General features: G+C 54.7%; 1 protein-coding gene across 3 annotated transcripts in view; it reads right to left on the reverse strand.

Annotated features, from left to right (window-relative positions):
* LOC105702402 (proline-rich protein 36) overlaps positions 1–20,804 on the reverse strand; it is a 39,521-nt gene that overhangs the window by 17,951 nt on the left and 766 nt on the right. For 2 of the 3 annotated variants that reach the window (XM_012429941.1, XM_012429940.1), the window contains exons 2-4: positions 20,083–20,672; positions 18,343–19,945; positions 7,568–7,732 (exon numbers count right to left, since the gene is read on the reverse strand). In XM_012429941.1, coding sequence (XP_012285364.1) covers positions 7,568–7,732; positions 18,343–19,945; positions 20,083–20,672 — 2,358 coding nt within the window. Of the gene's footprint in view, positions 1–6,772; positions 7,477–7,567; positions 7,733–18,342; positions 19,946–20,082; positions 20,673–20,804 lie in introns of all 3 variants that reach the window. The other variant, XR_001104290.2, reaches the window with a different exon arrangement.

Genomic DNA, 20,804 nt, shown 5'->3' on the forward strand with positions numbered 1-20,804 from the left:
CTGCGACGCGTCGCCGCCAACTTTCGTAGCCAGTTTCGCGGCGCCCCCACCACCGGCGGTCGTTCTCCCCTCACCCCGTCGCGATTGCAACTGTGTGCAATGTTACAAGTGCTACTCGCCGCCAAGACTAGATATAATCCGGATGGGTACAGTTCGGCGCAAAAGAGACGTCGCGGCTAATTCCGTCCGGTGACGCGCGCTGCGGAGAGGGAGGGGAGGCTAGGGGAGAGGGGAAGAGAAAAGAGGCCGGTAGAGTAGTTCAGGAGGGTTTCGACCCCGGGTGATATCAGGCAGGGGGTTCTTATCGGGACCCGAAAGGAGAGGGACCGTTCTGCCAAGGGGAGCAAAAAGGACCGAAGGCTCGCGGGATCCAGGAAGTGGGTCTTCTAGGTGGGCCCGGTCAGCTCCGGTGAATCGCGAGGGCGGCTGAATTCACGTCGCCGGGATAACGAACGGGGATTATGCCCGTGACGGGCGAGGTATCTCCTCTGAATGCAGAAACGAGATATCGTAACTCCGAGCGCGCGTGTCCCGGCCTGGCCGACAATGAGCCTGCAACCGGTATCCGTGACACACGGCGCTGCGCGGCCACTTCGGCGGCACAATGCGCTCGAATAAAGCAGAATTACGCCTAATGCCGAGGCTCTAACCCGGGCGTGGTCGTTGATGTCTGTCGGAAGGCGACCGTTGAATGTGACCGTCGAGAGCGACCGTTGAACGCGACTGTCAATTTCGACCGTCAACTTCGACCGTCAACTTCGACCGTCAACTTCGACCGTCAAACTTCGCGTTCTCATCGACCGATCCACCGATCCTGGACCTCAAACCTCGGGAGGCGTTAATTGACGAGCGACGCGAGCAAAGGGTGTACACGGAAACGCGTCCGCCGAGAGCTCGGAGGAGAGGAAGAAGGCGTCTCGGAGAGGCAACGCGAAAAAGAAACAGGCGGGTTAAACGCGGAGGGCAAAAAAGTCCACGGCCGATCAAAGAGGCTCCTCTCGACCGGTCGAGCCGGCCGAGCGGGCGCACGCTGCGCAACAAATTAAAAGGATCAAGAGATCAATTTCAAAGTAACTAAATGCCTCTCGAAAAACGGGCCAAACGACTCGTTAATTCGTACCAGCCAGGATAGCCGAGGGTGTCGGTAGGCGCCGGGGGGCCGAAAGAGCGAACTTCTTCTGGACCCCCTCTCGGAATGGTCCTACGGTAGGACATCCCCGCCGAGCTCGCACTTCCATCCCGGTCTTTGCAGAATTCCTCGACGAGTGGGTAACGAGGAGTGGACCTCCACTCTCCGGAGTCCGTTTCGAGCCGGTCGACACGAGACCGGAACGTCGTTTGCGACCGGAGAACGAATACGAGTCAACGTCTCCTCGAGTACTCGTCACCCGACCGGACGCGCCGTTACTCGCGCCTTAAACGCGGACAGCCTTCCTCGGGACGGTTAACGAGGACGTCGCGACGTCTTCCCCGAAGAAGCTCGTCGAGAGCGACCAGCGGCAGGGAAGGGTCGGCGCGATCCGTCGACCGCTAAATCGAATTCCTGGCGCACCTCGCCGAATTGTTTATTCATTCGTCCGGAATATGAATAAAAATGAATTCTGCTCAAATACGAGGAAAGATGGGCGACGTCGGTTCGCGGTCGAATTTTGAAGCGGGATGCCCTCGAGGAGGACGATTTACCGGACCGGGTCGACGTCCGAGGAGGTTCCCTTATCCCGTTAGCACCGAGGAGGTCGGAGGCGCGAGTCCCCCGGAGGTCCAATTATTTATACGCCGACTGGTCTTTAATCAATGGAAGGCTCGCTACGATGGACGATGGGAGACTTTGTCGAACGGGGGCACGTCGGAGACGAGATCCTCCCGGGGAAGAGGAGAGGGCTCACCAAGGGGGCTCGACGCGTACGAGAGCGCACACTTCATGCCGAGGGTTTACCCGCAATTTGAATAATACGTCGGAGCGTTACGTGCGCGTAAGTGCACGCATCTCGGCGGATACTCCGCTGCCCCCTCTCGGGGCGACGGCAAAAAAAGAAAGACGGGCGGATTCCGACCGAGCCGAGTCTTATTATAGTTAGCTGGAAGTCGAGTCGAGCCGCACGCAAGGTGTATAACCCTTTCTTCTTCGCTTTCGGCCCCTTCCCGGCGACCTATCCCACACCCGCAGCAGGCTGACCCGCTCGCGTCGCGACGCCGCGGCGCAGAAACCGCCGGAGAAAGGCCGCGCGCCCGGAAGGGCTCGCGAATCCATTCATCCCGTGATCCATTGACTCGCGGAGTGACCGGCACGAATCCCATCGGTCCTGGAAATCCCGGCGGAAAATTCATCCGCAAACGCCCGTGGAAACGTTGCGAAAGGGCCTAGGGTTGCGCAAAACGCGGCTCGAGTTTATTTCTATGGCGTCGAGTCGAACGTCGCCGCGAATCGAGAGGTCGACCCGCGAGTCGGGATTTCTTCGAGGAAGAGCCATGGCCTCTCAGCGGCGTCGAGACGCCGCGTGGGACCCGCCGGGTTTCCGCGGTTTCGACGTCCCGGCGTCTCACCCACGCGCGTCCACCAGACGAGGGGAGCACGCTTCTTACCCGGTATTCCGACGGTCAATCATAGCGATAATCGCGCAAGAACAACGCCGACTTACGATAATAATAAGCGGATAGCGGTCGCCGCGTCGGCCGTCTTGCCTCTCGCGCCTTCGTGCATAAACGTCGGCCTCGGTTGAATATCTCGTGCCGCGAGGAGAACAAATCCCGGGAACGTTATTTCCCCGTCGCGGCCCCGAAGCAGAACGAAGCGCAGGATCCCGAGCACCTAATTATTACGCGCCGACCAGCTCGGCCTGACGTTTGATTAACGCGCCTCTTCGATCGGCCGCCGCCATTTTGGAGAACGGACCCGGAGAAGGGAAGACCCGACCGAGTCGGAATTTCAACTCTACTTTCAGCCCGTCTAAGAGACCTCTTTCCCCCTTTAAATCCTACGTTACATCTTGCACGTTCTAGCTGGTTAATAGGAATTAAGGCCTACCTTAAACCCGCGAGGAGAAAAAAAATGGAAATGTAATCCGTTTCCCGGTTCTTCGGTGCGCAGGTGACCGCCTCGCGATTCCTATTTTCAGTGCCAGCTCGACCGTAATAATTCGCATAGAACACGGCGTTTCTCTATGTATCTTACATCTCCCCGTTTCTGCTTTTAATGCTGTTAACTTCCTCCGTTGACTAGTCGCTTCTTTTTTTCTTTCTATTTTTTTCCCCTCCGTCCTCTTTGAAGGTACGACCGAACGGCCCGACGCCACGCGCGTTCCCAGTTCCAACGAGTCGGGGCAGTTCTTTCGTTTATCCGCGCGTAATCCCCGCAATTCCGGCCGCCCCTTTTCCCCCGGTTTTTTCCTGTCGATGCCAATCCGCCTTCGAGGCGATAATCTGCGGGGAACCGCGGATTCCGCGTCTGGGAAGTACGGCTCTCGAGATAGCCGTGTACGGTGCATCCGTGCATCCATGTACCACGCATCGGTGCATCCGTGCACCATTCCGCACGAAGGTACGCGTGTCGGCCAATTAGGCGGCATACGTACACTCTCTTTTCGCATCTGTTCTGCCGGTTACCTACGTGCAACCCTTTCTCGGCCTTGCACTCGTAAATCACCGCCGCGTCTCCGCTTGCATCCGGCCAAGCGGACGGCATCCTCATTTTTCGAAAAAAAAAAATCTAAACGATGGCCCAAGATCTATCTCAATTTCTTTTCCTTTTTGACATTTAGGATACCTTCGGCGTGGTTCCATAAATTCTTGTAATCGTTTTTTTTTTTTATTATTATTATTTTATCGTTACTCGTAAAAGAGCACTTCCGAGTAGGGAGACTCCAGCGAAATTCCGCGTGGTCGAAACCGGAGTACGGCGAAATTTGCGGGAAATGAGAACCCCCGGATTCGTGAGTCGCGGATATTAAGGAAGGCAGGAGATAGTCCTCGACTAGCCGATACTTTGCGTATTAAGTAATTTCGAGCAATTATGAAACCGCCGCGGGCCCTCGACCTACCCCACGCTCTCCTTCTCCGAAGACTCCGCCGTTCTGCGGAAACTGGAAAAAGAGGACGATCCTCTCTATGCAGGGAGTTCTTCACGTCCGAGCCACGCAACTACGCGTCCTCGTTACCCGACCCGGACGAGCAATTTGGGACCGTTTGTACTTTTTTGCGAAAGGGACGTTGCGGATTCCCGGGAGCCACGCAACCTTATATGCACCATGCACGTCGCCGGATCGACCGAGCCGCAGGAGATAATTTCCCTGACACCGAGATAATTCCTATCGTCATTAAAATTCATCCTGGAGAGCTACAAGTGCACCTTTAAAGATTTCATCCCACAATGCGGGGTTTGACGCGAACAAGAGCCGCGCAAAAAGTGGCCTCCTACTTTGTACTAGAAACCTTTCGAGCCGTTTTGCCGGACACAGGGAGCATTTCTCTCGAAAGCCCGTTTTTTTTTTTTTTTGCGGGGAGGCCGGTAATAACGACAGGTGCCAAGGTGCCATTTACCGTCTCGGGAGTGCGGCTTGAGAATCACTCGAAGGATACAAAATCGATCCTAGGGGTCCGCTCGCGTGTCATTCGCGGGGCGAAAATAACGTGGGAACGTTCGCTTCGGAAACGGGAGTCTCCCCAGGCCTTCGAGGTACGTTCCTGGACCCTTTCGCCCAAGCCTCCGTCCTTTTTGGGAAACTTTTTGCGGAAATAAGAGAGTGAGCCGTATGCACGAGGAGGCCGCGTTTCCCCGAAGTCCCGACGCGTCGAAATTAACTCTTCCCAACGCACTCGGCCAGCTCGCAACGTCAATTAGTACCGCGGAGTAATCCCTAAAATCATGCTCGTTATTTATTCCTTACCTACCAAATCCCAATTATGGAACGATCTTCGGAATTTCGATCCGTGCCTTTCGTTGCAATCATCCCTCCCGTTCGGTGCGTTACGATTTTTCAACATTGTCACGACCGGGTCGCGTTTTCCACCCTGAAAGATGAATTTATCCGACCACGCCGAATGCCTTCTCCCCGGTGAGCGAAACTCGCGCCGATGCGTGCCCATGGATACGCACTTACGCGTCCTACGTGCGCTCAATTAGTTACAGTGTAACACGCCGGCGGTCGTTAATCGTTCACCTGCTGCGACCACTTTGGAAACTGGTCTCGCATTTCCCTCCTTTTCTCCCCAGCGTGTCCGTCTCGCTCCGTCCTGCTCGCGCCCTCGAGCTTCTTTATCCCACGACCGTCCCGTAACGAACACGTATCGCATCGCATTTAAGAAAGCCGACCTGGCCGCGAGCCAGTCCTCGGGATTTGCATCCAACACCTCTTCGCTGGCACTCCTCGATATGAAAATTTTCCCAAGAGTTTTCCCCTCGCAAACCGACCGATAAGACGCGTTTCGATTTCCCGGAGACTTTAAACGGAAATATACACGCGAATTCAATGGGATATTAGGCACGCCGAGGAAAAAAAAAAATCATTTAACCTGGGAAATATTTCTATGGAGTTATTCTATTAATTTTTCGTTTCACCGTGCAGGTGGAAAAGCGCGTGCTGGAAATGGCGTTCGGATAGTCAGACCCCTATAGAGTTACGCGCTCAGCTCGGAGAACTTGTCGTAGGTCTTTTAAGGGAAACCGCGTATTTGTGACTATTTAGTCCCCGACGAAGGCGATCGCTCCTTTCCGCCGAGGCACTCACCGAGCCACTCGTCTCTTCGTGAAATGACCATTCACCCGAGTCCACTGGACGGTAATTGGCGAGTCTCTCGATAAAGTGGAGACGCCTATCTCCGCTCTCCCGAGACCAGTTGGCACCGAGCACGCCCAGCGCATTTTACCTCGGAATCGACGATTATCCCAAGGGAGGACTTTTCCCCGTCTACTCCACCTACGTGGACGTCCACCCACAGATCTGCCCACAATCCGAATCCTCTTATCCGTTCCCTAAACGCGCCAAGTGAAGCAACCCCACTGACTTCCTATTCGCGCAAACGATGACTGAAAAACCTCGCGTAGGGATTTCCGGGGCGCGAGTCGATTACCGAAACTACCAAAGCTACTTCCTTAAAGCGGTTCCATGCGAGTCGATAAGTCTCGATTACCCTCGATCTGTTAAAACGACGAAAACGATCGTTTAACGAGCGACTGTGCCGGGAGTGCCAAAACGCCCGTCCGGTTCGTCGAGGGGACGCGGATGGCGTCAAGTCGAAGGAAGCGCGGCGGGCTTAAGCGATTTATAATGAGCACCCCGTGCACACGGTAGCCAAGTAGGTGGCTACCTCTAACAAATTGCGTTTCATCCTTTTCACGGTCGCTTACGCGTCGGCACCTCGTCACTTTGCGGTAATGGTCAGAAGGGAGGCGCCACTTTTTTCGCCGTTTAAGCAAGGGCGCCGCGCCGCTGACGGGCGTGAAACGTCGACGCGGGGAGCCCGAGGCTTAATTCCTTCGATTTGTCCCGACTGACGGATGACCGTCAGTCCTCGTGACACCGAGACGCATCGACGCGATGCAGGGAGAGGAATGCGACGTGCAAACATGGATATCTCCAAGTGCCCAAGGCGACGCGTCGACGTCCGACGCGAAAGCGACGAGTCCGACACACACCTCGTCGGTGCCGCGCCTTTCTCTACATAGGTCGAAGAGGAGATATCTTTCGTCAATGTTGATGGTATAGACCTCTGTAATGAACCCGATATCCTTCTGGGAGGGATGATCGAGAGATCCCGATCGACTCGTGTTTCCTACCTTGGCGCCGAAGACGAACGGCGGCGACTCGACCGTGACGACGTTCCTCTTGAGGTGAAGCTCTTCCGAGACGTCTTCGTGGTCGATTCGAGAGCTCTTCGTGGTCGATTTCCTCGGGCATCTTCGTGGCTTCACGACTCCCGGCCACGTTATTCGATCGATCACGTCCCCGCGAGTGCACGAGGTCGAAGCAAAAGGTTGGCTCGAAGCCCACGTTTCGTGGGAATTTCTTATCACACGGGGAGATAGCTAACGTAGAACTCTTTCCAACTTTTCGGAGGTGGTTCTTCGACTCTTCGGGGTGGTTCTTCGATTAACTGTCATCGACGTCTTGGAGCGATGGGGATGATGATCTTCGAATCTTGGCGTAATTCAGCTCGGAAAATCGATCGTCCGTGTGCATCGAGGTACTTTCGAAAAATCTATGCAAGCCCGAATTCCCCAGAGATTCCAACGCGGGGAATCAGATTTTACCGTGAACCTCTATTTTATCATCAGTCAATATGCGAATCCAATTTTTCAGACTGGCCGAACAATTCTGACGAGACGTCGCGTTTTCAGATAATCCGTCGACGTACCGAGTCGACCGTAGAACGAATCTCCGATATACGGATAATTGGCATTGTCAGATAGAACAATCTTACAAACTAGGACAATAAAGACAGGCAATACTGCAGCGAAAGGCGGAATTAACTCCTCGGTCGCTGAGGGAGAAACATAGCGACATTGTACACAGGTTCGTGGGTTCAAGAGAAGACCAGGAAAAGTGTCTAGAAAACGGAAAATGATATTTACCTTCGCGTATCAGCCGCGAGGCCTTCTCCCTGTCGCCCATCACGCTCTTCAGGATCAGATACATCAGTGGAATGGTGTCCCACGTGTACTCGAATTTATTTAACAGCTCCAAGGTGAGCTGAAGCAAGTCCGTCATGCTCTCCAGTTTTTCGAACACGTAAAGCACTGTAAAAAAAATAATTAAGATCGAATAAATAGGATGCGACGTTTCCTCGGAGTCGTGACAACTTATTAGAGCCAGGATAATTATTCTTTGAATTAAAAATCTATTTCCGCGGTTCAATAAATTTTTTCTTTCCTCGGGATGGGAACACTGCAATACGACTGACTTCGACCCGTTCTCAAATACACGCGTTAACGATCTATGATTTTAATATTTAATAATTCGTCCCGGTGATTTCCGGCGATTATCAGCTGATTTTCTCATGATATCGAGCATTAAAATCCCTGGTATCCGTAGGCCGCGACGGATGGACCGCATCAGGAATTGCGGCCGCAAGAGGGACCGTACGGCGCGGAGTGGCATGGGATGAGGCGAGTGTCCTGGCGCGGCGTCGCGGCGCGTCGCGTCGCGTCTTAGGACAGTAGCGAGCCGGGCGTAACGCGTCATGATATATTGGACATAGCTTTAGCCAATGGCGTCGGTCGGCCGACGCCGGGGTCCGCCCACGCGGCTCGAAAGCGCTTTTTCTAAGCGGAAACGACGCCCGGCGGAGCAGGTGGAGAGCGCCGCCGCCGCGACGCCGGTCGTCCCTCGCTGGTGCGCGCGGCGGGAGTGAAAGATATATAGAGGGAGAGAGAAAGGGACAACGAGAGTCGAGAGGGAGGGAAAGGCTCGGTTGGTCGAGGAAGAGAGAAGTCGAAGGTTCGGTCCTGCCACGCATCGCAGTCTCCTCGGGCGCCATTTTGTCCGTTGCGTCATATAGGCGCGAGTAACGGGGGGATGGTCGACCGAGTCCGGCAAAATGGAAAATCATCCTCACGGTGCGCCTCCTGCCTATCCGGCCAAGATGGCCGCCGAGGCCGCCATCTTGGATGCGCACCTGTCGCCGGCGGCGCGCGCAGCCGACCCCTCGACGCCGGGGAGAATCCTCGACACCTCCTGTTTCCTATTCCAGGACGGAGTGGTAGGCTCCATTTCCCCGGATCCCGAGGATAAGGTATCCCGACACGCGGAATCGCAGGAAACCGTCGCTGACGCGCCGAGCCCCGGGACCCGATTTACGAGACTCGAGCCTGGACTCGATCGGTGTAATCTCGCCTTTATTACTTAAACGGCACGCGCGATATGACGTGATTACACGGCCTGGCGTAGAAACAGCGTTTTACCGGGCCGCACATATATGTAATCAGCGGACCAGTTCTCTCTCTCTCCACGGCTCGACTCCTCGTAAATCGCGAGCCCATCGGCCACCTGTGGGCAACCGGTCGATGGAGGGCTCCGAATCGACTCGGGGGCCGATCCGAGAGAGGAGCACCGGCTTCCGGCACCCTGAGGCCTTCTGCCGTAGGTCAGGGTCGCGCGATCGGGAGCACCCTGGAGGTCGCTGCAATGGGCGGTTCAACGCGGAATCGGGAGATTCCCCGGATAACGCGACAACCCCGGGGGCAATCCGCGTCGACTCCCCTGGTGGACGCGGATCCGCGGGCGGTTTCGTCGCCGCATCTTGCGACCGAGTCGCGCATCTCGAACTCGATCCTCGCGCGTTATAAATTCCCCGACGGCGTCGCGACGGTGACTTCGGTATTCTTGGGCTCCCGACAGCCGGAACGGAGACGCGCCCGACGTCTCCGTCGCGGAGAACCGACCCGGCCTGGCAAAAGACGCGTCGCGGAGAGACAGCTGCCAAACCCGATGACGGCGCGTCCCGGTCGCGCAAAGTCGACGACGCGACCGTCCAGATCAAGGGACGACAAAGGAAGGATCGAATCGCTCGAAAAGTGCGGAGCTCATAAACGGCTCGCCGTTAGGCGGAATTAACGAACGCCCTGCAACGCGTATGAGTGCCTATTCACCTGTTGGAGAGGGCGATTTAATTAAGGCGAACGAGAACCTCAGCCGAGGTCCATGAGAGAGTCGTGCACGAGGGTTCCTCTCACCTGGACCTCGAGGCAACCGCCGATCCGCTGGAAACGGATTTCCTATTTCGCAGGGCCCCGAGTCGAGCTCGACCGGCGATAATGGACGGCGTTATTTTGACTATGTCGGCCTGGCCGTTTCTTGGAAGTCCGCAACAACGGAACGGAACGGACCGGAAACGAGCCGGCTAGGCCGCAGAGGGGAAACGCTCGCGGGTTCTCCGGTGACGATAAGACCCCTCGGAACGTGGACCACCGCTCGAGCGAGCCGCCGATAACATTGTCGAGGCTCGTTCTTGGTTTCGTTTGTTGCAACTACTCTGTTTTGAGAAGGGACGAAGATTAAGAGTAATCCGACGCACCCTGGTCCCGGCTGGAGAACGCATACCCGGGACACCGGAGAACGCGATTTCCGACCCTCCAGAGAGCGGAATGCGTGGGTAACGTTTCGTGCGCCCAAGTACGCGAAAGAGAGACAAGAGAGAAGTTCTACCCCGAGAAAAAAAAAAAAGGTCCACTGAACCAAAGAAATAATTTCTTAATTTCAAGAATCAATCATTTGACTGGAGTAAAATTTGTCATAATTCCGAATGAACGTTGCATCCGATTTATTCCAGTTTATTAACGATGAGAGCCCGTTTACGAAGTGCGTGAAAAGGGTGTATGCAAATTTCCATGGATCTTCGTCTCGTTCAAGCCGCGTTTGCAACGCGGCATCGACGCGATTCGGATATCGCGCGTTGCGGAATCGCGGATTTCACAGGCGACGAGGTGCGGCATCGAGTTGCGGGGGCTGCGAGTGGCCGCGGGGTGGCTTTGTAGAAACGATACCGTTGTCGGATGAAACCGAATCCACGGCTAGGTAACCGGACTGCACTCGTTGCAGCGGCGAGTGCAATCGGGAACCCGAAAAAGGGTGTCCTCAAAGCGCGGAAATACCGAAACGCGCCAATAACCAAACTCGTAAGACGAGTAAATACAAAATTCGCGCGAAATTCAAAACGCGTCGATACCGAGACGGGCGACATTCGCGGAGTTGACTTTTTGCAACACCGACGTGCGAATAGATAAGTCGACGCGAAGAGACGGAAAGGGGCTCCGAGTCGGGACGAAGGAAGCGATTCCGGCGACGCTCTTTTACGAGGGCCGGCGCTCCGGAAGCCGTAAAATTTCCGTCCTGTCAACCGTTCGCATAAAACGCCCGGCTCGTCTCTCTTACGTGCGAACGGCCGCGCGGAAACCGCGCGACCAAGGCGGGAGGTTCGCCTCGGAAATCAGAAGAGGGGCGACAACTTCCGAAGCCGTTCGGCCACCTCGTCGAGGATGGTCTCCGGAAGATCGAAGGAATTTCCGCGATCCTGGCCGCGATCCCAAGTCGTCCGCGGAATCATGGAATCGCGTCGGTGATTTTCGAATGGAGGGATTTTCTCGAGACTGCCCCTCTTAAGGGTAAAAATCGAATCTACACCGTAGACGAGTCGTCGGGGGGTTGAGGGGGGTGCGATGAAAATCGCGGAGCTCCCACCTCGGGGGTGCGGAAAACGCATCGACGAGCCGCGATCCATGAATCCCGATCGGCGCGAACTCGACTTCCATAATATTTTTACGACGCCACCCCCCGAGGGATGCCGCCGGAGAAAGTGACAGATCATTTAACCCCGTGCGTCGTAAAAGACGTCGACCGACCCGGGGTTTACTGCCCCCGGAGAGGAGGTCCCCTCTCCCCCCTGGTGGACGGCGAAAGGCGCGTCGCGACGACTAGATCCCGACTTTTCAAAGGGCACCCCGGAAAATCTGGAGAACGCTCGCCCTTTTCGGGAACCTCCGAGGGGGAGTTTCGACCCCCCAGAGGGTGGGTCGTCGGCCTGTCCCGATCATACGCTATTCGACGCTTTGGGCACGCGTCGACGGGGAGACGTCCCCTGGTGCATGATCCCGGGACTGAACGACGCGCCGTCGCGACGATAAGCGCACGCGACTTGAAATCGCTTTGCATTCGCAATGGCCCGTAAACGCATAGAGGCAACCCTGAGCGGATGGAAATAAAACCTGGAAAGAGGCCTACCACTGATAAAAATGCCCACGTAAATTTGCATACTCAACCATTGATTATTTTGATGGGACAATAAATTGCAGCCAACCGACCCTGTCTCCGTGATATCGCATTCGACATCTAAGTTAACGAGCATCATAACGTAATGTCGCCACTTAATTCAAGTAAAAGTGCGCTAATAGGGCCAACCATGTTACGTGCATTTACGCATTTTCTAATTTCTAATTCCTCCACTTAACGTTCTTCCGCGTGAAACCTCATTTATTAGGTGTGTACGAATGCGTGGAAATTTACGTCGATTTTTATCAGGGTATTCGAGGTTTCGCGTTGCCGACTCGCCCCCTCCTTCCCCCCCGAGCCCGATAAGGCGTGACAACTCAAGGGTGCGGGGGAATAAAAAGTGCGATTTTCCGCGCAAGGTTTTTATTTATCCCGCGTAATGAGGAGACATTGAGATGGGAGTAAACGCGAGAGTGTCGCCCGAGGGAACGGCTGGCTTTCACCTCGTTACGGCCACGTGGGATGCGTGGGCATCGTTAATAGGATTTAATCGCAACGAGATTTCGAGAGAGGCTTTCGGTGGTCCAGGAGCAGACCCTCGGATGCTTATGCAGCCGCGTGCCCTCATCGGCTTACCTGTAGCCCCTCCTCGCCTTCGTTACCTCCAGGTTCGCCCGGGCCGACCGATCTCGCCGAGATGAATCGCGCGATCCGGAGACGCGGCCACACCTGGCGCGGCTAAAACTTGCGGAATACTTTTGCGGAATCCCTCCCGAGATCGCGGTAACACTCAGCGGTTATAAACTGAATTCCTGGAGTTCATACGATCAACTCTTCGCGTGCGAAATTGGCAGTTTCGTGTAGGACTTTCAAATGTTGACCAATTACGCGACTTCGCGAGAATGCAAAATTCTTCGTGCAAATCTATTGGTATGCGAGAAAAATTCGGATGAACTCGAGAATCGGGTCACGGAGGGTTGCTAAAAAAAAAAAAAGAAATATGCAGGAACGCGCTGCAGACTATGTTCGCCAGAAGTAAAGTCCCAGGAACAACACGACTAGAGTCCGCGACTCCCTCGCGGCGGAATCGCAAAATATCCGCGTTTCTCCCGCAAATTTCCGCGCCTGCCAGAAATAGGCGCCACGGACATTGACACCGGTGTCTTCTCGTTCTCTCGACCGGTCTCGCCCTCGGAGTCATGACTAAGAAATCAAAGGGAAAGACTCGACCCTCCTAACCGAGGGACTATCGACGGAAGGGGACGAAGGGTGCCGGTGTCGCGCGATCGCGGTACGTCCTGCGTAAAAAAAAAAAAAAGAAGGAATAAAACATTTAGCAGCTCCCACCCCGAGTATCCTCGCCGACGAGGATCGATGCGACAACTGGACGGTGACCTGTCGCCCGGAACCTCGTTCGAATAGCGTTCGATTTCGCTTATCGATATCGGTCGATTTACCCGGCCCTCCGTTCCTGACCTTCCCCTGGACCGATCACGGGACCCAGAGATCGATCAACGATCGCCTCGGTTGATCGATTTGCGGTCCCGGCCGACCCTCCACCTTGAGCGCGATCCGGAAACGCATCTCGAAAAGGAGAATAGCGCGACGAGTGGATCGATCGTCGATTAATCGACCAGGATATGTCGGATCGTTTATAGGGAATGACGATGAAATGGGTTTACGGCCGTGAATTAGACAAGTGAACGATTAATCTCGAGCGGGATGACGAGAGATCCAGCTAGTTGGAGGATCGATCGGATCTTTCGAACGATTGGACCATTTCCGGCCTTACCTAGACGTCGACGTAATCTCGGAAGGATAGCGAGTTTCCCGGTTCGACCGGGACGTAAAATCCAGTCGAGCCGGTTGCGTTTCGATTAGGTCCGCAGGTTCCGAGAGGACTCGAAACGACGGAAACGTGACGGTCGTCTCGACGGTGAGATTTCCCCGGGTCGATCGGAGCTCTCGGCGAGCACTGCGGAGTAAACTCCGGCAAGGAGGTGGAGAAGGAGGAGGAGGAGGCGATAAAGTCGAGGAAAACGAGGGCGGGTATAAATGCAAAACCGCGAGGGCGTCCGCGGGAGCGAACGACCGGAGCGTTTCCTCGAGTTTGACATTTTTGGGTCGGCGAGGAGAGACTAACCGGACGAGAATCGAAATTTCGACGCGTTTCGATCCTACCTCCACTTATATATCTTAAGATGTGACGAAAGGTCTACGAAAGTCACAATATTTATAAGATATTTAACTCAGGTCTCGAGACTCGGGAATTTTAATTCTTCGGAAAGGAAATGTGTTTATCCCGGACGAGAAGCAAAGGAAGGAAGTTTTTTGCCAAACGCGTCGACGTCTCCCCAGAGAGCAATGGCGACTCTAATCTCATTCTCTGGTGATTATATAGACCCTGGAGGCACTTCGTCTACAGGAAGAGGCATTCCTGTCCGTCAGGGTATAATGCCGACGAGCACGTGGCACGAGAGAGTGCAACCCGCTGCTTGCCGTGACCGACCGATCGATTGCAATAAATTCAGCCCTCGATAGGAGGCTCGCAACTCTCCTCGGTAATCGAGATCTCGAGCCTTCGTCTCTCTTAGAGGGATTCAGCAGGAAGTAACGTCTTAATTAAAATTGCGCAACGTGCTCGTCCCGAGCCGTCGACGTTGAGAAGTCCGTCCTCGGATATCTTCGGATATCTCTGAATATCTTAGAATATCTCCGATTATCCTCGGATATCCTCGAAGGTCTCGAAACCTCGATGTGGCAACGCGATCTCGCGCAACCACGGCCACCGCCACGAAAGGTCTCGCGCAACCTCCAATCTAATTTTCCAATTTCCAACGCCACTCACGAGGCCCCCTCCACCGTACGCGACGTTCCAAACGGCGTGCCTCCGTTTTACACCGACGAAAAAATCCCGGAGAAGGACGCTCCCGGGTAGGAGGTGGAGGAAAACGAATCGCCGAATCGCGTGCAAGCCGACGTAAAGGGCTCGCCTCGCCCTTTACACCTTGTAAATCGGGAGGTTTAATCGTCGATCGGCCGAGTGCGTAACGGAAGAAGCGATCTCCGAGACCTCTGGCATAGACCGGGCCCGATAAAGGGCGAGGAAGGGAAAAGGGGAGTAGAGGGGAAGAAAAAAAAAGGGAAAGAGAAGAAAAAGAAACACGAGACGCAGGTGAGTTCGGCCGGTGGCAAAGGGCCCCGGGGCCTTCGAGAGAGAGATTTACGATAGTTGTAAGGGCCGCGGCGAGATTTCGAGGTAATCGCGCGAAAAGTCGACTGACGGAGAGAAAGAGAATGAGAGAGAGAGAGGAGATCATAAAAACGGAAGCCCCTCGCCAATGCCGAGGTTGCCGTAAAAAAGAATAAGGAACGGTATTAAACGATTAGTTCCTTCCTCCTTTATTTCTCTAAGGACCCTAAGCGGCAATTTGCTTTTGGAGCTCGACGCTGCCTGGGGCTATGGGAAAATGAAGACGTCCGAGGATGACGGGGTCGGATCTCGGGTCAACGAGGTTATCCGTATCGATGTCGATGGCCATTCGATAAGTGGGCGGCCTGGCGTGCGCAGGGCGCATAAGTCATCTCCTCGATTTACCGAGGGCGTGACGAGGGACGAGCGTTTACGCCGAGTTAATTCAACAACGTCATGCCGACGTAAAAGAGTCCCCCCGACGTTTCGACGGATCGTCCAAGAAATTGAGAGCCCGGGTACTCGCTCAGGAAATCATGAATTTTAAACCTCGAAAACACGTGGGAATCGGATGAGAATCGCAATCAGAGATCGCTTCGCGACCCGGTTTTCTGTCAATTTCGAAACTTCATCCGGGAGAAACGACGTCGAAGGGGCTAAAAAGAGGCGACTCCGACGGGAGAAAAAAAAACCGAGGGACGCGGGGAGGAAGGGGGGGATCCGACGAGCGAAGTCGTCGGCATAATGACGAGTGATAGGTTATTAAAAGCAGTACTCAATGGCTCGAAATGCAAGCTCGTAAAGCCGAGTTTACAATCCCATATAACGCCATAATCACCCTTGGTCCGGGCCCAGACCCGACGTTCCCCTCTCGCCCCCTGTCCCCCCTGTACGAAGGGAAAGCTTCGGTACCGAGAGCCGTTGCTTTTCCATTAATGCCGATCCCGAGGGTTACCGTCATGTTAATTTCGCATATCCGGATCGAGACCACGTGCCGATTGACGCGACGCCACTTTATGGCACCCTCCGGAATCCTGCAGGAATCCTTGCCGACCGACTCCTTCGGACCCAGCTTGGATGTATCGAACTCGACGGTACCTCGCGAAGATTATTCCATAAAAACGCGGTAAATGAAAGGGGAGGATGCGGACTTGGCGAAAAAAAAAAAAAATTGAAATTATGAAAGACGAAAGTAGGAGGACGAAGGAGGAGACCGAAACCGGGCGGATATAATTTAGTGGGTGTCGGAAAGGAGGAGCGGGCCGGGGGATTTTTCCCTGGACTCTGTGGGGAAATAAAAAAAAAAAAGAAAAGAAAACTCGGAAACGTCGCCGAAGGATTCCGAGAAAGGATCTGCTCTCGCGCCCCCTCGCACGTGGTGCGCCCGGTCGCGTCATTACGGACGGCGCTCGCCAACCAACTATTTCACCGAAAGAGAGTAAAATAACGATAACTCTTTAAAGCGAGGCCGCTCGTAAACGCGAGCTCGCCGAGAGCTTCTAGGTTTCGGCTCCGGTTATAAGTTGGTATTATATTAGCCGGCTTCGAATGGCCGGCCGGCCAATGGGGAGAGTCGTAAAACCGGGGTTAACATTCAGCCGGGTTGTCAAGTGAAAGAGTGGCTTGGGTTTCGTTGGGATCATTGTGAACGACGTTATAAGTGCGCCTCTCCCAGCCCGATCTACGGGGTGTCCCGAAAAAAACGCGTCCCTGGAGAGGACCCCAGAAAAGAGAGGCCGAACGCCCCGAGGGTTCGCCCTCTAAGATCCACCGAGGAAAAAAAAAAAGCAAAAAAAAATTCAACGAACCAAAGAAATATTCTGCCAATTCGAGGACTAATTATTTTACTCGAGTGGATTGTCACAATTCCGAATAGTTTCCGCAACGAATTTATTCCAGTCTATTCGGGTGGAATGTAATTATTCTACGAATTATCGAAATACTTCTTTGGCTCGATGAGATTTCTTCCTCCTTGGTGCAAGAACGATCCGATTCGTCGAACGATTTTACGATCGACCCCATATACTAGGGCGATAAGGAACGAACTCGGACAGCGGATCCGTTTATTCCGAAACCGGCCATAACGTCGACTTGGAAGCACGCGACTCGCGAGGTCTCTCTATTCGTCGCATCGAGATGCAAGTAGAGATGCACTTTCCCCCGCCGTGCGGACAAATGCATTAAACGATGCCCGAGTCAATGCCGAGCCTTGTGCTGCCCATTCGCGCGACGAAGGTTTCCCTATTCCCGCTTTCGTATCCCTTTTTACTTTTTCCAGCATTTAATCGGCGTCCTCTCCCACGCGAATCCCGAAGAGAAAGAACAGAGCCGAGGCGACGAGTATTCGAAAATGCGACCGAGCCGTTCACCAGTTGGTCAGAAATGGTCCCCGTTGGTTGCACCGCTTCAGGGATGGAGAACCGACCGCAAGGAACTGCAGCCCCGGTTGGGCGATGCACTTCCATCGTAACGACTTGGAAATCCCGGTGAAATTTTTCTTTTTTTTTTCTCTCGCCGTATGAGAGACATTTTCGAGTGCAACAAGTGCATCGGATCGGTCACGCCTTCGGTTCCACTTCGAGAGCGGGTCTTTTTTCGCGGTGGGAAATTCAATAACGCGTCTCGTCCATCGACGTCGGTTCCCGACCTTACGCAATTCCCCCCTCGGGAGCGATAAGGGAGGGAAAGGGAAAGAGTTCGAGGGGACGAAGGAACGTTCCGCGTGTTCGAGGGGTGGGTGGGAAACTGGGTGGAAAGGGGTTAGAAAGGAGGATACGAGCGCAACAGGTAGGCCGATCCATTTCGAGAGTTCCCGCTCTTCGGTCTTCTAGGACCTTGTCAGTCCAGGACCCATCACCGTCCCTGATTTTTCTAGGCCACCGTAGGATAAACGCGCACCCCAAAAAAGTTCCGATTAAGGGATAAGAAATTCGGTATAAAACTATCCACCTAGTCGCAAGCCGCGAAGGAAATCGGAATCGAGGCAAGTAACTCGCGTGCATCGATAATAGCAACAAAGCCAGCCGTGTAAATGCATTGTTCCCGAGCAACGCGGCACGGAACGTTTTCCAGCGAAACGACTCGACGCTCCATAGTACTCGAGGAAAAGACGCAAATCAATCCTAAGCGTGTCTCTTTTCTCGAAGATTCGATCGATGGAGAGGAAAGCCGTGTTCGCGTCGGTGAACGTCCATTCCGTGAATTAATTCAGTGGCGATAAAAAAAAGAAGACAATACAAAAAAAAAATACAGCCAACGAGATAGACAACAGAGTCCGAAGGAGCGGCGCTACTCGAGGTGTCCTTGATTGGCAAGTACCCTGGTGTTATCAGGGTCTGCAAGCTATAGAATGCAGAGCTACGCTCTAATCGATTGAATTCCGACAAAGATCCAGCGAGGACTCGAGTCGCGCCGCTTAGTTTAGTGTAAAATATGTTTAACGTTCGGTACCTTGATCGTTGGTCTGGACAACTTCCATCGGAGATGCATGCGGCGAGTTGGCGTTAGGAGGCTCAGGCGAGTTCATCGAGGAATCTATCGGCAATCCGGGAGGCTGCACCTGAAGGGGCTTTTGTAGATGTCCAGGGAGCGATCCAGGCCACGGGGCCCGGGGCGAGCCCTGCGGAGAAGTCGGCATCCAGCAAGGACCTTGCGTCGAAGAGGGGTCCTGTGGGCTTGGGTTCCGTTCCGGAGATGAATTCTGCAAGGGGGAGCCCATCAAGGGACTCCTCGTCATGGACGGATCCTGCGGAGGAACGGCCAGCAAGCCAGGACTCTGAGTATGCGACGAGTCCTGCGAGTCCGGGCTCTGTGCCCTAGGTGAATTCTGCAGCGGTATGCGCACCAATCCAGGATTCTGCGCCACGGACAGGTTCAGGGGAGGATCGAGCAACGATCCAGGACTTTTCGTCCGAGTCAAGTCCTGTTGAGGTGCGGGCAGCGTGACAGGACTTTGCGCATCGGACGGGTCCTGCGAGTCCGGACTCTGCGCCCGAAGCGAACTTTTCAGGCATATATTCAGCAAGGCAGGATTCTGCGTCACGGACAGGTTCTCCAGAGGTTCGAGCAGCGATCCAGGACTTTGCGTTCGAAACAGGTCCTGCGGACCGGGACTTCGGGTCTGAGGTTGGTCTTGCAATGGAGCGCCAAGTTTTCCAGGACTCTGCGTCCGGGACAGATCATGTAGAGGCAAGGGCAGCGCGACAGGACTTTGCGCATCGGACAGGTCCTGCGGGTCCGGGCTCAGGGTCCGAGGCGAGTTCTTCAAGGGTATGCCCAGCAAGCCAGGATTCTGCAGAGGATCCAGCAGCAATCCAGGGCTTTGCGTCCGAGACAGATCCTGCGGAACGGGACTCGACGTCTGCAAAGGAGCGCCCAGCGTGCCAGGACTCTGCGCCCGTGACAAATCCTGCAAGCCCGGACTCGGGGTCTGAGGTGGATTCTTCAAGCGAGCGCTCAGTTTGCCAGGACTCTGCGTCCGAGACAGTTCCTGCAGAGGCACGATCAACGGGTCGGGACTTTGGGGGTGAGACGAAAGCGCCTGCAAACGAGCGCCCAGCGAGTCGGGACTCTGTATCCTCGACAGATCCTGCGGAACCGGACTCGATGTCTGAGATGGACTCTGCAAAGGAGCACCCAGCGTGCCAGGACTTTGCGTCCGCGACAGCTCCTGCGAGCCCGGACTCGGGGTCTGAGGTGGATTCTCCAAACAGGCGCTCAGGTTGCCAGGACTCTGCATCCGAGACAGTTCCTGCAGAGGCACGATCAACGGGCCAGGACTTTGGGGGAGCGACGAATGAGCCTGCAAACGAGCTCCCAGCGAGTCGGGACTCTGAGACAGATCCTGCGACTTTCGTAGAGCTTCGGACGTCGGACACGCCCCCAACAACTCTGCCCCGGGGTGTCCCGTAGAAGTTGGCATTTTGTCGAGTTTGGTCTTCATTTTCCTCTTTTCCATGGTCCTTTTCAGGGCACACAATTTGCGGTTCAAGTTGACCAACTTGAATGGGCTGGAGGAGATTTTCGCGTTCCACTGGATGAACGGCCGATAGACCTGCGCACAAAATCAAATCAACCGGGTTTAGCTTAGTCGCCGAACGAGGAAACGCGACCGAGTTCTCAAAGAGGACCACCGAAAGGTGGTTCGTCGAAAACTAAGGAAAGGAGAATAAAACGTGGCGCGACGCTAACCTCTCCGTCGAGGAGTACCCTCTCTCTGTCCTGCTTCTCGTTCCTCCTCTTGGCCGTCTCGGCGGCCATGATCACCTGCCTCTCCGCCGTCGACAGACATTTTGTGCAAATGCAGTACTTGTAGAAGCAGTACCGCTTGTGACCCTTCAGCGGCATGTTCACTTCGTGATTTAAGCACCGCGAGCACCTCGCCGTTCCGCGCTTCCTGATCGGTTTGGTGTCCGAGTTTGAGTTCAAGTTTGTGCAAAAGGAGTCCGAGTCGTTCACCACGGGCTGCCTTAGCTTCCAGTAGTAGTGCAGGGCGACCTCCTGGAGGCTCGGCTGTCGCGGGGGCGCCAGGCGCCGGTGGAAGATCGGCTCCTGGTCCTCGGTTCCTGGGTATCCGGACCAACCGATCGGGTACTGGCCCTTCAAGCTGCTCGCCAGGACCCTGATCAAATCGGCCGGGCCCAGATCGAACAGGACCTGGTGGAACTTCCGATCCGGTTCCACCTTCTCCAACGGGACGTGAGAGTCGTTCGAGTTCCTCGCCACTCTTAGAGCACGTGGCTTAACCACGTTCCTCATGGGCTTCTTCTCCCTCGGCGGGGCTGCAATATCAAGATAGGAAAGGGTCATTCTATACCCCAAACGTAAAAATATTTTAATTTTCTACATCTTCCAGAAGAATCGAGTCACCGACCGAACTCGCCGCAGGACGCAGCGTCCGTCGGCCGCCACGG

The sequence above is a fragment of the Orussus abietinus genome, unplaced genomic scaffold, assembly GCF_000612105.2.
Source record: "Orussus abietinus isolate OABI.00-Male unplaced genomic scaffold, Oabi_2.0 scaffold17, whole genome shotgun sequence".
Lineage (NCBI taxonomy): Eukaryota > Metazoa > Arthropoda > Insecta > Hymenoptera > Orussidae > Orussus > Orussus abietinus.